General features: G+C 40.3%; 1 protein-coding gene across 1 annotated transcript in view; it reads left to right on the top strand.

Moving 5' to 3' along the window:
* Positions 1-2,142: 2,142 nt before the first annotated feature.
* CREB5 (cAMP responsive element binding protein 5) overlaps positions 2,143-13,266 on the top strand; it is a gene marked incomplete at its 5' end in the record, with an annotated part of 330,757 nt that continues 319,633 nt past the window's right edge. Inside the window, 2 exons of the mRNA XM_079711137.1 lie at positions 2,143-2,211; positions 7,800-7,893. Coding sequence (XP_079567263.1) covers positions 2,158-2,211; positions 7,800-7,893 — 148 coding nt within the window. The remainder of the gene's footprint in view (positions 2,212-7,799; positions 7,894-13,266) is intronic.

Consider the following 13,266-nt stretch of genomic DNA (forward strand, 5'->3'; position numbering starts at 1 on the left):
TACATGAGGAATAGTTAATATTAGAGTGAGGTTCCAGTAACACTTGTCCACAAAACCTCCCCCCACCTCCAAACACACACACTTAAATACCTTTAAGACCTTTCTCCATAATTTGGAAATGGCTCCCTAACTGATTGGTGTGATACAGGAATGAAGGAGTTGAAGATTGATATTCATACCCCCATTTAAAGGAGGGGAAATTGAGGCATGAAGCAGTTTAGTGACCTGGTAATGGTCAAGCAGATCATGGACACAGAGACAGAAAAGTTCCAGGAAAGTGTTTTAAAAAGTTTACTAGAAAAACAAGGCATATTTAATATTAATGAATAACCCAGTTACGGTGCTGTTTGTTCTATCTTGGATCAAAATCATTTTCTCAGCTTTAAAGTCACCCTTTATTTGGAGGCTTAGAAGTAAGTCGTCAGCATTCACAGCGGGGAGGAGGGATGCTCTATGATAAGTGATGGCAAAATCACATGAATAACGAGATGTGAGAAGTCATTTTAGTTGCTCATGACTTTCCTCAGACAAGGGCAAGTGGAAAGCTTCTGAAGATATTTGTATTTTTTTCCTTCTTCTTCTACATATAATAGAGTAAAAAAGTTTAACCAATATGCCTAATACAGGAAAACTGTAAAATTATTCTACATTACTGCCTTGATAGGTGACTAGTCATTCCAAATGGAGAGTGAAAAGGGCATTACTTAGTGAAAATTGAGGAATAGTGATGTGAAGAGAGTTTACATTTTAAAATTTGTTTTTAATATCTGACTAGGAGTGTTATCTAAGGCAAGTGTTTTCATTTTGTGTTTCAGAAAAGTGAAAGTATGCCTCTATTTCCCAAAGAATATATGTGGATATCTTAATGTTTGGGGGAAGGCTGTAATGACGTACAAATTAGAATTGGTTTGTTTTTTTGTTTTTGCAAGATGATAAAGTTTTCTTGGATGAAGGGTAACTATTCCATGAGTGAAGCAGAGTTTCCTCTTTCAAGGGTGAAGGTGACTTAAGACTCCTTTGGAATAACCTACACGTAGAATTTTAAGGAAGCACAGCACTTCCTTTCTTCAGAGACAAAACAGTAGGTTTTAGTTCTATAATGAAGCCGTGTCCCACCAGCAGCACATGGAGCTTATTTAAACTCAGTTCCAAAACTGGCAAAAAGAAAAGTATGATTTAGAAGACTATTTAAATTGTGGAACTTCAATTGTATAGTACTTCTTACGATATTAAAAAAAATTTTATGTTACTGTATAGATTGGTAACTACACAATTATATATATTGTACTTTTATCGGTTTGGGGGAAGATTTGCAAAGATATTTGATTACGCTCAATTTTTGCCTCATGAACTTACCTTAGAACCTAACCCCTGCATAAGAAAAGACCATACTATAGTTTAACATATGTCTGAGATCACAACATAAGGTTTCTCCCTGCAAAGCTACCTTATTCCAGACAATTTATCTAGATCAGAGGGGCAGTCGCCTTAATCTGATTTTAATTTCAAATCAGCCTGTAAAACCAAATTAATGAAATATTTAAGGTAATGCTTTTTGCATTTGCTGATTTCTCGTCACCTCTGCACAACTTGGATAGCTTTTGTTGAGGCATCATCAAATGCCTGAGATGAAAGAGAATTTAAGACCGTGGCTCACTGCCAGTGTCATTTGCTAAGCTGGCTGTAGGGCTACCTTGCATCCCTTGCTCATACTGAAGCTCAGTGGCGTGATCATGGGAGAATCATTTGACCTGATGCTCAGGGTTGGTCCTCACACTGATGATTGCCCAGTAACTACCCTTCTCTTGCTCTTTGCCTTGCACAGGTGGGGTTTTACCTGATAATAACACCCACCAGGCAGAATTTCTGCTGCAATAGACATTGTTTTTGGTTACATTTTGTTGGCATTTTTTCTTCAAAGTGCAGTAAATATGCACTCAAGAAAACACAGTGGGAACTTGGACCGCAGGGAGCCTAATAAACTTCAGCAAGGCAGGACCTGTTGTTCATGTTTATGTTTTTCTCATCTAATTTGGGAATTGGCATAGGAGGGGGCTCCGAGCCATTGCCTTTCTCAGGTAGAAGCAGGAGATATTCATGAATCTCTGTTTTCCTTCCTCTCTCCCCCTGACCCTTCAGATTTATGAGGAATCCAAGATGAATTTGGAGCAGGAGAGGCCGTTTGTCTGCAGTGCCCCAGGCTGCTCCCAGGTGAGTGTAGGGGGGTCCTCCACTCTGGCCTGCAGGGGATGCAGTACCTTCCCACAGTGAGGCAACTGTCACTTGGCAGTCATGCCTGCTGTTGGCTTTTCTTCTTCACCAAGATATTCTCAAAGTCCCCCTCACCATCATCATCACCATCATCACCATCATCATCATCATCACCATCATCATCATCATCATTTTCCACTTTGACTAGTTTGAACTACTTCCCTCACAGCCTCTGAAATACATCAGTGTTGGCCATTTCCATCCATAACTTGCCCCTGGAAGTAAGCCAGCCGCATCCTGCCCACCAGATGTTCAGGATTGTTATTTCAGACAGGGGGAAAGAGGGTGCTCTCTTTGACAATAGCCACTTGAATTCTGGGCCTTTGGATTACTGGTGAAATAGCTCACCATCAGAGACTGAATTCGATTTTGTTTTGTTTTCCTGTTTGAGTAAAATAAACCCCCTATGACTCTTCTAGAACCCACAGTTTTTCCATTTATCTAAACTTTGAGAGAGGAAGTTGGCCTGCTATGCTGGGTTAACCCTCTTTTAGCTTCTGATGGCTGCCATCAAGTGGATTAGATGTGAGGCTTACATGAGGTACTGTGTGCGGAGTGTTTAGTAAAGGACCTGCACATTGTGCTCAATTGACGCCCACTGTTGCTATGGTGACTGCTGCTACTATTGTACTAGAACCCATCTCTTTGAAAGAAATTGGAAACATCCATCATCTAAAATCAGAATTTGACATTTTTCCTTTGGAACAGGATGGTGACTTTTTCTACACTTGACCCTTTGGATATCTCCAAGTTCCAGTCATTGGAAAATGACCACACATGGTGCTCTCATGCCAAGATCTTCATTTTATGGGATAAAGGACAAGCTTAGAACTCAGAGCACAGGCATGTGGGTAGTTATGCTCTCTTTCTCTGAAGTGCCCAGTAGTTTCAGGTGGAATCAAGCCCCACTCTCTTGCCTGTTTATGTTGTGGGGTTGGCAGCACAGCGTAGAGCCATGTCTGAGAGTCAGTGAGAGGTGATGTCCATTAAGGACTCTTTTTACTGTTTCTCCCCAGAGAGTTTGAGGAGGGTTCTGGAAGCTTGCTGGAGGGAATACGCCATGGAAGCATGAAATGTTATTGCCTCGCGATGCCGCTGTTGACATCAGCCACCAGCTGAGAAACCAGCCTCCTTTGCTTGCGTTCTGGCAGATTCTGCAGGGGCTTTTATTTGAATGTTGGTTTTTACCTAATAAATAAGGAAAGCAGTAGAGAAAATTATTTTGAATTTCAACTATATTTTGGCAAGCTTGTCTTGGAGGTCCTTTTGAAATAGGAAACACTGGGAAGACACAGATAGGTTGAAGTACTGGGAAAAGTTCTGCTAGACCAGGACTCTCCATTGTGAATGTAGAAAATTGCCTTATCTAAGTTAAAACTGATTTCCACTTAGTTTCCTTAAGGAGGAGTCTCAATAGCCAGAAAGAATCCAATAACTTGAGCAGTTTGCTTTGCTGTGGCTGTAAAAATGTGACATTAAGTTTTATTCAATTTGAGTCACTCAGCACATTTTTGAGGGTCCTGCTCTGTGCATAAAACACATGTATCCCTGCCTTCACGGAACTTCTAGCCTAGGCATTACATTTGGAACCACATAAGCAATTCATCAATTAATTAATGAATTGCAATTTTCCATGAAGGAAGAGCACAGGCCACCCTGAAGACTATCATAGGGGGATTTACTTTACTTGGGGAAGATAATGGGAGTGTCTCTGTGGAAGGGGCATTTAAGGGAAAGGGATCCTCAAGAGACTTAGCAAAGGCCAGAGAGGGTTCATGGCAAGTTAGGGTTCCAGGTGAGTCCAGGATTGTGAATGATGGTAGAGGAGAGCCTTTAAGAAAGGGGTATTTAGCCACATCCAGCATTTGGATAAGTCAGAGAGAAAAGAAGTGTACAGAGGACATTGGACTATGTGGCAGAATTTCCCAAGCTTGGCACTACCAATATTTGGGGCTGAATAATTCTTTGTTGTGTATGTGTGGGGGGCTTCCCTGTGCATTATAGGATGCTTAGCAGCATCCCTGACCTCTATCTGTTAGATCCCAGTAGCGCTCCCCAGTTGTGAAAACCAGAAATGTTTCCAGGCATTACTAAATGTCCCCTTGGGGGCCAAATTGCCCCCGGTTGAGAGTGACTGCCCAGTGACTTGCATTTTGGCTTTAGCCTTGTTTCTTTTTGGATCCCTTCCCTTTTGGGAATTGCCTACTTCTAAGTGATGCTCCCCCATTCTATTTTCGGTATTGCTATAAGCCATCTTTTCTCCTTTTTGGAATCAGGCAGGGTATAAATAAATAAATGCTACAGACGTGTGGTCACTGGTGTCAGACGCTGCTAGAGCTGGCGCAGCAAGAGGCCTGAGCAGGGGCTGTTGGGTTAGGCAGTTGGCTGTTTGCCGGCGACCTATGAGAGAGGAGTTGGGGTGGGGGCCAGACTGAGTGAGTGGGTGGTGAGGAAGTGGAGGTGGCCAGCATAGAGGAGCCTTTCAAGAGTGCTAGGGAGTGACGGGAAGCAGAGTGATATAATGGTAGCCTGAGAAGGAAGCAGCTTGAGAAAAGGTTTTTTTTTTAACATCTTTATTGGAGTATCATTGCTTTACAGTGGTGTGTTAGTTTCTGCTTTATAACAAAGTGAATCAGCTATACGTATACATATATCAAGTCAAGGCTCGCCAGGCTGGATTTAGTCAAGGGCAAGGAGGAGTGAGCATGCTGGCTTGAAGGACCACAGCTGGAGTGCCCTTCCCCAGACTGTAGGGGTGTAGAGGATCCTGTGGAGGTGGGGGGGGCGATGCTCATTCCTCAGAGACAGGAGGGAATGGAAATAGGACCTATGAAGTTAATGTAAATTCTGAGATGGAGGTGATAATAAATGTTGAAGGGGTGCATTTCAAATGACCTTGAACTTCAGTGAAGGAGCAGGTCATTTCCTTGAGAAGGCTGGGTGAACTGAGGAAAGGTTTGGAGAAACATGAAACTTGAGAATTTACATAGTTTCTTGGTTTTAAGGTAAAATTCCAAGCCTCTTCCTTCAACCCCCACTAAATTTAAATGTAAAGATATATCTAAAACTTGATGTCTCTATTTAATGTGGAAGTGGTTCTTTTTCTTGATAAGCTATTATAAAAATATGAGCATCTTTCAATTGAAGAGATATTAGAATTGAGAAAATATGATGGTTGGCCAGTGATTCCAAGGGTCTCCTGGTGGGGTGTTAGGGAATCAGTCCATCATGGCATTTACTTGAGCGATGTTCCATAGCCTGGGACCTGCATGGAGAAGAAAGGATGGCTGGGAATTGGAAAGGGGAGTAAATATGAATTATGAGTGCTTGCGCTGTGTTGGAGGTGATGGATGGATTCCCCTCCCACCCCCTTTTCCCCTCATTGGAAAGAACCTTTGCTCTATTAGGAATGGCCTATAATACCTGGGCGGGGTGTGTGTGTGTGTGTGTGTGTGTGTGTGTGTGTGTGTGTGTGTGTGTGTGTGTGTGTTACGGCTCCTTATAAGTTAGCTTTGTCCCAAAAGTGAGGAGAAACAAGCTTCTCTTGCTCTTTCTGATCTCACAAAGTCCAATGTTAATTTCACTGTTCCTTTGTCCTCTGCATTTACCTTGTTTTAAGTTCCAGTGGTCTCTCTCAGCTCTGTATCTATTGCAGACTGTACATTTTGGTTATCTACAATTTTCTATTTTCCTACCAAATTAAAAAAAAATCACAGATATCCTATATTGTCTTATTTGGAAGGTAATTATAATTAATATGAGATATCATGGAGATTATTAGTAGTATATAATAAGTATTCTTGTTTATATTCTATTTTAGGTTATTATTTTATGGAGCCAAAAATGGCTAACAAAATGGCTGCAAATGAAGGATATTCCCATGTTGTTTTTTGGTATATATTACAGAAAAGAATTATAATAAGGCTTTTGACAGAAAGACTAAGAAATTTAACCTATGTGTCTAAGCCACACATGGTAGTGTCACTTATTTGATGCAGTCATTCTACTATAGTGTTATAGAGGACCAGATGATCCTGCAGGAAAAACCTACGTGTCATGAAGACTTCTGTGTATTCAGAAATCTGTCATTATCACCATGTGTTGCAACTTCTGTACTCTCCAATTTATGTTATACAAATGACAAAGAAATAAGTGATATTTATTTGAAGAACTACTTTTAGAATATTCCAAAGGATTTAGCCCAGTGAATCCCCTCATTCCTGTGAATACAAATTATACTGTTTGCAGAAAAGATTTCTACCTTAATATACAATGGTAATTGAAATTTATAATGGCTATCCTGAGGAGCTGGGACGCTCTGAGAGATTTTCTAGATTGTCAAAGATTCGGAAATATTCAGCAGACTTCATTGTCTTTTGTTGAATTTTCATTTGACTTTGATAAAGCAGATACCCTGTTAAGTTCAGTTATTAAAACATACCAGTCTGGGGCTTCCCGGGTGGCGCAGTGGTTGAGAGTCCGCCTGCCGATGCAGGGGACGCGGGTTCATGCCCCGGTCCGGGAAGATCCCACATGCCGCAGAGCGGCTGGGCCCGTGAGCCATGGCCACTGAGCCTGTGCGTCCGGAGCCTGTGCTCCGCAACGGGAGAGGCCACAGCAGTGAGAGGCCCGCGTACCACAAAAAAAAAAAAAAAAAAAAAAAAAAAAATACCAGTCTGAGTCAGGATAGGCTAGGATCTGCTACAATAACAAATTAGTTCAAAGCTTCAATGACTTGACACAACAAAGGCTTATTTCAGTTTCCCAAGCATACATTTCAGTTATAGATTGGCAGGATATTTTTCATAATCCTTCAGAATTCAGAGATGCTCTTCATAATTCTTCAGAGATTTAGGATGATTGAGGGGCCACTATTTCTTGTACTGTGAACCTCTTTGCTAAAAGGGAGAGGGTCTTGCCCCAAGAAATAGATGCTCACATCTGGGTGACGTGTCACTTCCATTCATGACTCAATGGGTAGAACTACTCACATGGCCCCACCCAATCACAAGAGAGGCAGGAAATCCAATTCCACCATATGACCAGAAGCCAGACAGCTGAAAATATTTGGGCGCAGCATTTTTGACAACCATAATATCATTCCCTGAAAATTAAAAATAAAGTGTTGGTTTACTACACTACATGGAGTATAGAACACTAAAAATAATTTGCTGTGTTACTATAAATCATATGTATAATTATAATTAATGAGATAATCAGTGTGCAAGGTCTTCATAAACAGAAACATACTATGCAAATGTCATGGGGCACATCTTTAGATATATATGGCAAATAATTAAGCGTGACATGTAGTTCTTTTCCAAAGTTTGACATGAATGCATATGTGCTTGCATAAAATAATTTGTCATTTTACTTACCATGCTTTCACACTTTTTCAGAATGAATTTTTTGTTTTCCTTGTCACATTTGCAGTGCTGAATGAATCTTTTTCTCTATGATGGTAAAATACATATTACGAAACTGAATGGCTCCTCTCCCCTCTCCCTTTTTTTCTATTTGTCTGACAGCGCTTCCCAACAGAGGACCATCTGATGATTCATAGGCACAAGCATGAAATGACTTTGAAGTTTCCCTCAATAAAAACAGACAGTATGTTATCAGGTAAGGAGCCATCAGGCAAAGACGCTTTGGGTGACCAGATCAGCCTCATGTGAGATACTTGTTCTACAGAATAGGATGATTTCCACTGGCAAATTCTACACCTTGAAAATTTATATTTCTAAAGTATAGCTGAGGCTTAAAATAATGGTAAGCAGGAATGTAATCCGCTAATGTAGTGTTCACTCAAATAATTGGAGAGCTATGACTTCTTGTTTTCTGGAATGTGAAATATTTATTACTATGAAACTTGGCTCCATATAACGATTTTTTAACATCACATACCTGTAATTACTCAAGCAACAGATATTAATTGAGCATCTGTAATGCACACTGCACTGTTCTGAGTGCCGTGGAGGTGCGAAGATTGATATGATTACTGTTTTCGAGGACATCACAATGTGTGTGTGAAAACTTAGCTAAAATAGAGGACTGTCCATGATATATATCAACTGAGCATTGTAAGGAAAAATGCTGTGTGGCTTTAGCAGAAGGAGCTCTCTTTCTGGACTGAGCTGGTCAGTGAAGGTTTCCTTAAGAAACAGTACCGGCTTCATAATTGGGAAATTAAATAAGATAATGTGTGGAAATACAAGTGCTCAGCAAATGTGATCATAAATAAATAATAATGATAATCCATCCATTAATTTCCATTCTGTCCCATCTTGAGAGGTAGTGTGATAAATTAGAAAGAGTGCAAGGAGTGAGGAAACTTGAACTCTAGCCTGGCCAGATGACCTTGAGCAAGTTGGTAAACACTTCTGGGCTTCAGTTTCTTTTTCCATTAAATGGGAATGATTTTATCTGCCCAGTCTATTTCACAGGCTTATTGTGATCCAATGAAAGCATGTAAGTGCAAGAGTTTCATAAACCCTAGCAGGGCAATTGAAGCATTTCCTGTTGCCCTTCTCAGGCTAGAAATATTTCACTCAAGCCACTGTCTCCCTGGCATCGTGAAAGAAATAATACGCCCATGAACATGTTTTAAATGATAGCACAAGAGAAACTGACTGCACAGGCAAAACTGACTCGTATAATTGAGGATTTCTATGGCACTTAAATTTTACAAGTATTTTATTATCACTCTTATTAGTAAATACCCTAAGAGTTTTTTCAGACAGGTTATTATTACAACCCACATTTTACAGATAGAGATGGAGGGGCATGGGAGAGGGAGCAGCTTTCCCAAACTCACCAACAGGGCAAAAAAATAGGGCCCTTGATCCTGCAGTCCTAACCCTCTGACTTGCACCAGCTACTGCTTTGTCAGGCTTCATCAGTTTATATATATGATCAAATACTCCCAGTGACGGGACTGTCCACACGTCTTCACTGTCTGGCCTGTGACTTGTTAATGGTGCAGATGGGCTGTGATTTGCAAGACTCTCGTGTTCAAAGGCAGCTTCTTCCCTTCCTTCCTCTACCACCTCTCTCTCAGCCTATTTGTTTTTATTGAACTAGATGGCTCTTCAGAAATAACTTTATCTTTCCTTAAGTCTAGAAACAGAGATGCAGAAACTCAAATTTCTAAGAATTATGAAAGCCTAGAAGGGTTAGGAAGGGTGTTCTGTTCTTTTGTTTTTATCATTTATTATGTTCTATAGAGTCACATGTGGTGTAACCTTATAGTTTAACAATGAACATGTATAGGAAAGTAGCAAGACTCTAGACTTTGGAATTCCCAATATTTCAAGTAATAAGTTCACCCTTTATTTCTCCCAAACAGGATCCCTAAAATAGGGTGCCTGGGGGTAGGGGAGTGGGAGGTGAGTGTGAAGGAGTGGTGATTATGTGACGATATTATCACTATAGAGGTAAGTACCAGTGTAGTATCTCTCAGGTAGACTGCTGGGATGGCCCTACAGGGAGCCCCATCCAAAGGTCTGAAGAAAAGTAGCTAAAGATGTGGGAACATTTCTATAGATTTCCTATAGGTTTTTGATGAAACTCTTGAAACTTTTCAGTAGTTCTTACCAGATTCTTATTAATTTGTTATGTCAAACTCAGAATAAGAAAATGAAGGGAGAAATAAATGAGAAAAACAGCATGAATAATATAAGGGCATATTTTCTTTTGCTTTCTCAGGTTTTATATTGAAGCTGGTATGAGGCCATTTCATACTCCCAATGAAATTAAGTGCTAAATTTTTTTAAACCATTTTTTAATTGAAGGATAGTTGATTAACAGTGTTGTGCTAATTTCTGCTGTGCAGCAGAGGGACCCAGTTATACACAGATATACATTCTTTTTTAAAAAATATTCTTTTCCATTATGGTTTATCCCAGGAGATTGGATATAGTTCCCTGTGCTAAATTTTTAAACTTGCTACGCACTCTGCATGTTTGTAGTCTCGTAGAAATTTCTTGCTGGAACAGAATACAGAGCTATCCAGTCCAGCTCCAGGGGCTGAGGTGTCAACTACATGTCATATGCCAATGTTGTCTACACTGAATTGTAATATGCTATTTACTGAGTATTTGTGCTTTGCATTTTTTTTCCAGGAAAGTCTTTAGAATATATTTATCTCAAACATCATTTCAGTTTTAGCATATTAGATTGTGATTGTCAATATGACTGAAGTTTTATTTGTCTGTATTTTTTTTGTATTTTTTATTTGTCTGTATTTGTCTGTATAATTTACTCAGATTTGAACTTACCAAAAGCTTCAGAATCTGCTTTTATTAAAAATATGTTCATTAGAATTTTATTTCTTAATGTACCTTAAACCTATTTTGTGGCCTCTCATGAAGATGAATAATTTTGTACAGCTTGAAATATAGTAACAATAAAAATAAAAATAGTATAAATCAAATCTTAAATCAGTAAGCCTCATCAGGGCAAAAATGTTCAAGGCTATTTCTTTTTCAAGCAATATTTTTTTTAAGGAATATTCAATTACCCAAAATTTCATTTCAGATGAATTGGAGTTCAACATATATTAAGGAGATAAAGTATAGTAGGTATGTTTATTACTAATTTCAGGGTATCTAGCTAACCTTAATTTTGGAAAATCACTTCATCCTTCTTTAATTGAAAATATTATAGTTAGGGAAGTTATTAATATATCACACATATACATTTGAAGGGTAAATGTCCAAAGAGTTGTAAGATCTGAAATAATTTTATAGCTTTGCCATAAAGTCCATTTTATTTAAGCCAGGTAGAATTTATTATTCAAAATGACTGTAAATAATCTTTGACGTGCCACAAAGCAGGATAATAAAAGTGACGGTCATGGTGTTTTATTAACATGAGTCTGCTCTTACTGATAGACAGTAAACATAAAACCTCTCCTTCTAAAGGGACAGTACATGTCCCTAGTAAGGACATGAATAGGGGTGGTGGTGTTGGATTCTGAGGGCAAAGACTTCCATTCCCTCCCACCTTGGTCCTTCCATCCTTATCTGGGCTATGTGGTACATTTCCAGTGTCCTGATGTGACGAGGGGCATGAACCTTTCCCTTCAACTGTTCTCCATCTGATAGAAAATAATTTCATGGTGAGGGAAGTTGTGATAGCAAAGGTTTTTAGGTGCCAGGTTTGAAATGAGAATCCATTGAAGACAGTATACTTCCACATACAGGTTGCAAAATTACCAGCTACCACATGACACCAGATCTGTTTGGCTTGCAAATTATGATCAAATTTCAGTATTAGAGACAGAGAGGATGGTGTTTGGGTCTATTTTAATGGTATTATGTCTAGGTATCCAGAACTTCCTAAATCTTACCCTATCAAACATCCCCACCCCCACTTCTTTACAGGGTTCCCAGGGTCTGTACAGGAAAAAAAAAAAAAAACGAATAGGAATCAAAGTACAACTTTGTAGTTGAACAAATAATAAGCAAATAATATGCTAAATGAGAACTCTGTGAGTGTATGTTGTGTGTTGGGGGAATATGGTAGAAATATTGACCTAGAAGATGACTGATTTTGCTTCATGAAAGGGAAGATGAAGTTCAATAGTACTGCAAACCTTTCCCAAAAGATAAAACCTGATCCACACTCAGGTGGGAAACCTGAGAAAGAGACAGGGGACCGTGCCTTTAAATGCCTAGTCAGTTCCCTCACCAGACATCACAGCCCGATTAATGCTGCAGGCAACTGGGCTGTGCTTGGAGAGAAGTTAGGACAGGCACCAGCTGAGGTGTGGGAAGAGGGTCTGAAGTTGCCCCTTCATCACCATTCATTTAGTCAACAAACATTTAATGAGTGCCTGCAGGGATCCTATTGTGCTGAGTGCTGGGGATGTGGCATTGAACCAGACAGATGAGGTCCCTCTTCTATGGAACTGATTATATGTTGTTGGGGGTAGGGAGGAAGAGAGATAATAGACAAAAAACCAAAAACCAAACAAAACCAAAAATCCCCAGATAAATAAACAAGAAAGTATCAGTTAGGGAGAAGTGTTCTGATGAAGATAAAACATGATAATGTGACATCAGCAGCCAGCAGGCTGCCCAAGGGAGGTCAGGAAAGGCCTCTTCTAGATGAATGGCATTTCAGAGACCTGATGTTCAGCACTCCAGGCTCAGGGGTTCTTTCTCCCTGACCTCTGAATATTGTGGGGCTGGAAGTGGTAAAACCCCAAGACCAGATGCGGTGCAGCTGACGGCATCTTGCGCTGACCCAAGGAAGAGAGGCAAGAGAGACTGGCTTCCTCATCCCATCTTCCTTATCACCGTCTGATACAGACCATCTAATATACATGACAATACAGTCCTTCAGAGCCCAACTGAGACCTGGATTAGGTCTAGAAGTAGGGCCTATCTCTAGTTCCACACTCTAAACCTAATACTTACTGTGGAGAAAGCAAAATGTTTTCAATGAAGTAGAACTTTTGTCTCCAAGAGATTGTTGGTGATCAACCAGAGAATCTCAGAACCCGAATCCATTGCTCATGGCTCTTTGCTATAAACCCTACTTAATAATCCAAGAGCATTTTTTTTTTTTTTTTTTTGCGGTGCGCGGGCCTCTCACTGTTGTGGCCTCTCCCGTTGCGGAGCACAGGCTCTGGATGCGCAGGCTCAGCGGCCATGGTTCACGGGCCCAGCCGCTCCGCGGCATGTGGGATCCTCCCGGACCAGGGCACGAACCCGTGTCCCCTGCATCGGCAGGCGGACTCTCAACCACTGCGCCACCAGGGAAGCCCCTCCAAGAACATTTTAAGGGAGGAGCCAGAGGAAAGGTGATGTATCTCACTCCAGATTCTTTTTGGAATGAACTGGGATATAAAAAGTAAATAAATCTCTGTCCCTGTCTCTCTGTCTCTCTGTCTCTCTCTTGCACACACACACACACACACACACACACACATACACATGTGCGTCCCATACTTAGCTTCTTTCTCTTCCATTGATGGTAAAGTTACATAGT

Source organism: Hyperoodon ampullatus (genome assembly GCF_949752795.1).
Source record: "Hyperoodon ampullatus genome assembly, chromosome: 9".
Taxonomy (NCBI): domain Eukaryota; kingdom Metazoa; phylum Chordata; class Mammalia; order Artiodactyla; family Ziphiidae; genus Hyperoodon; species Hyperoodon ampullatus.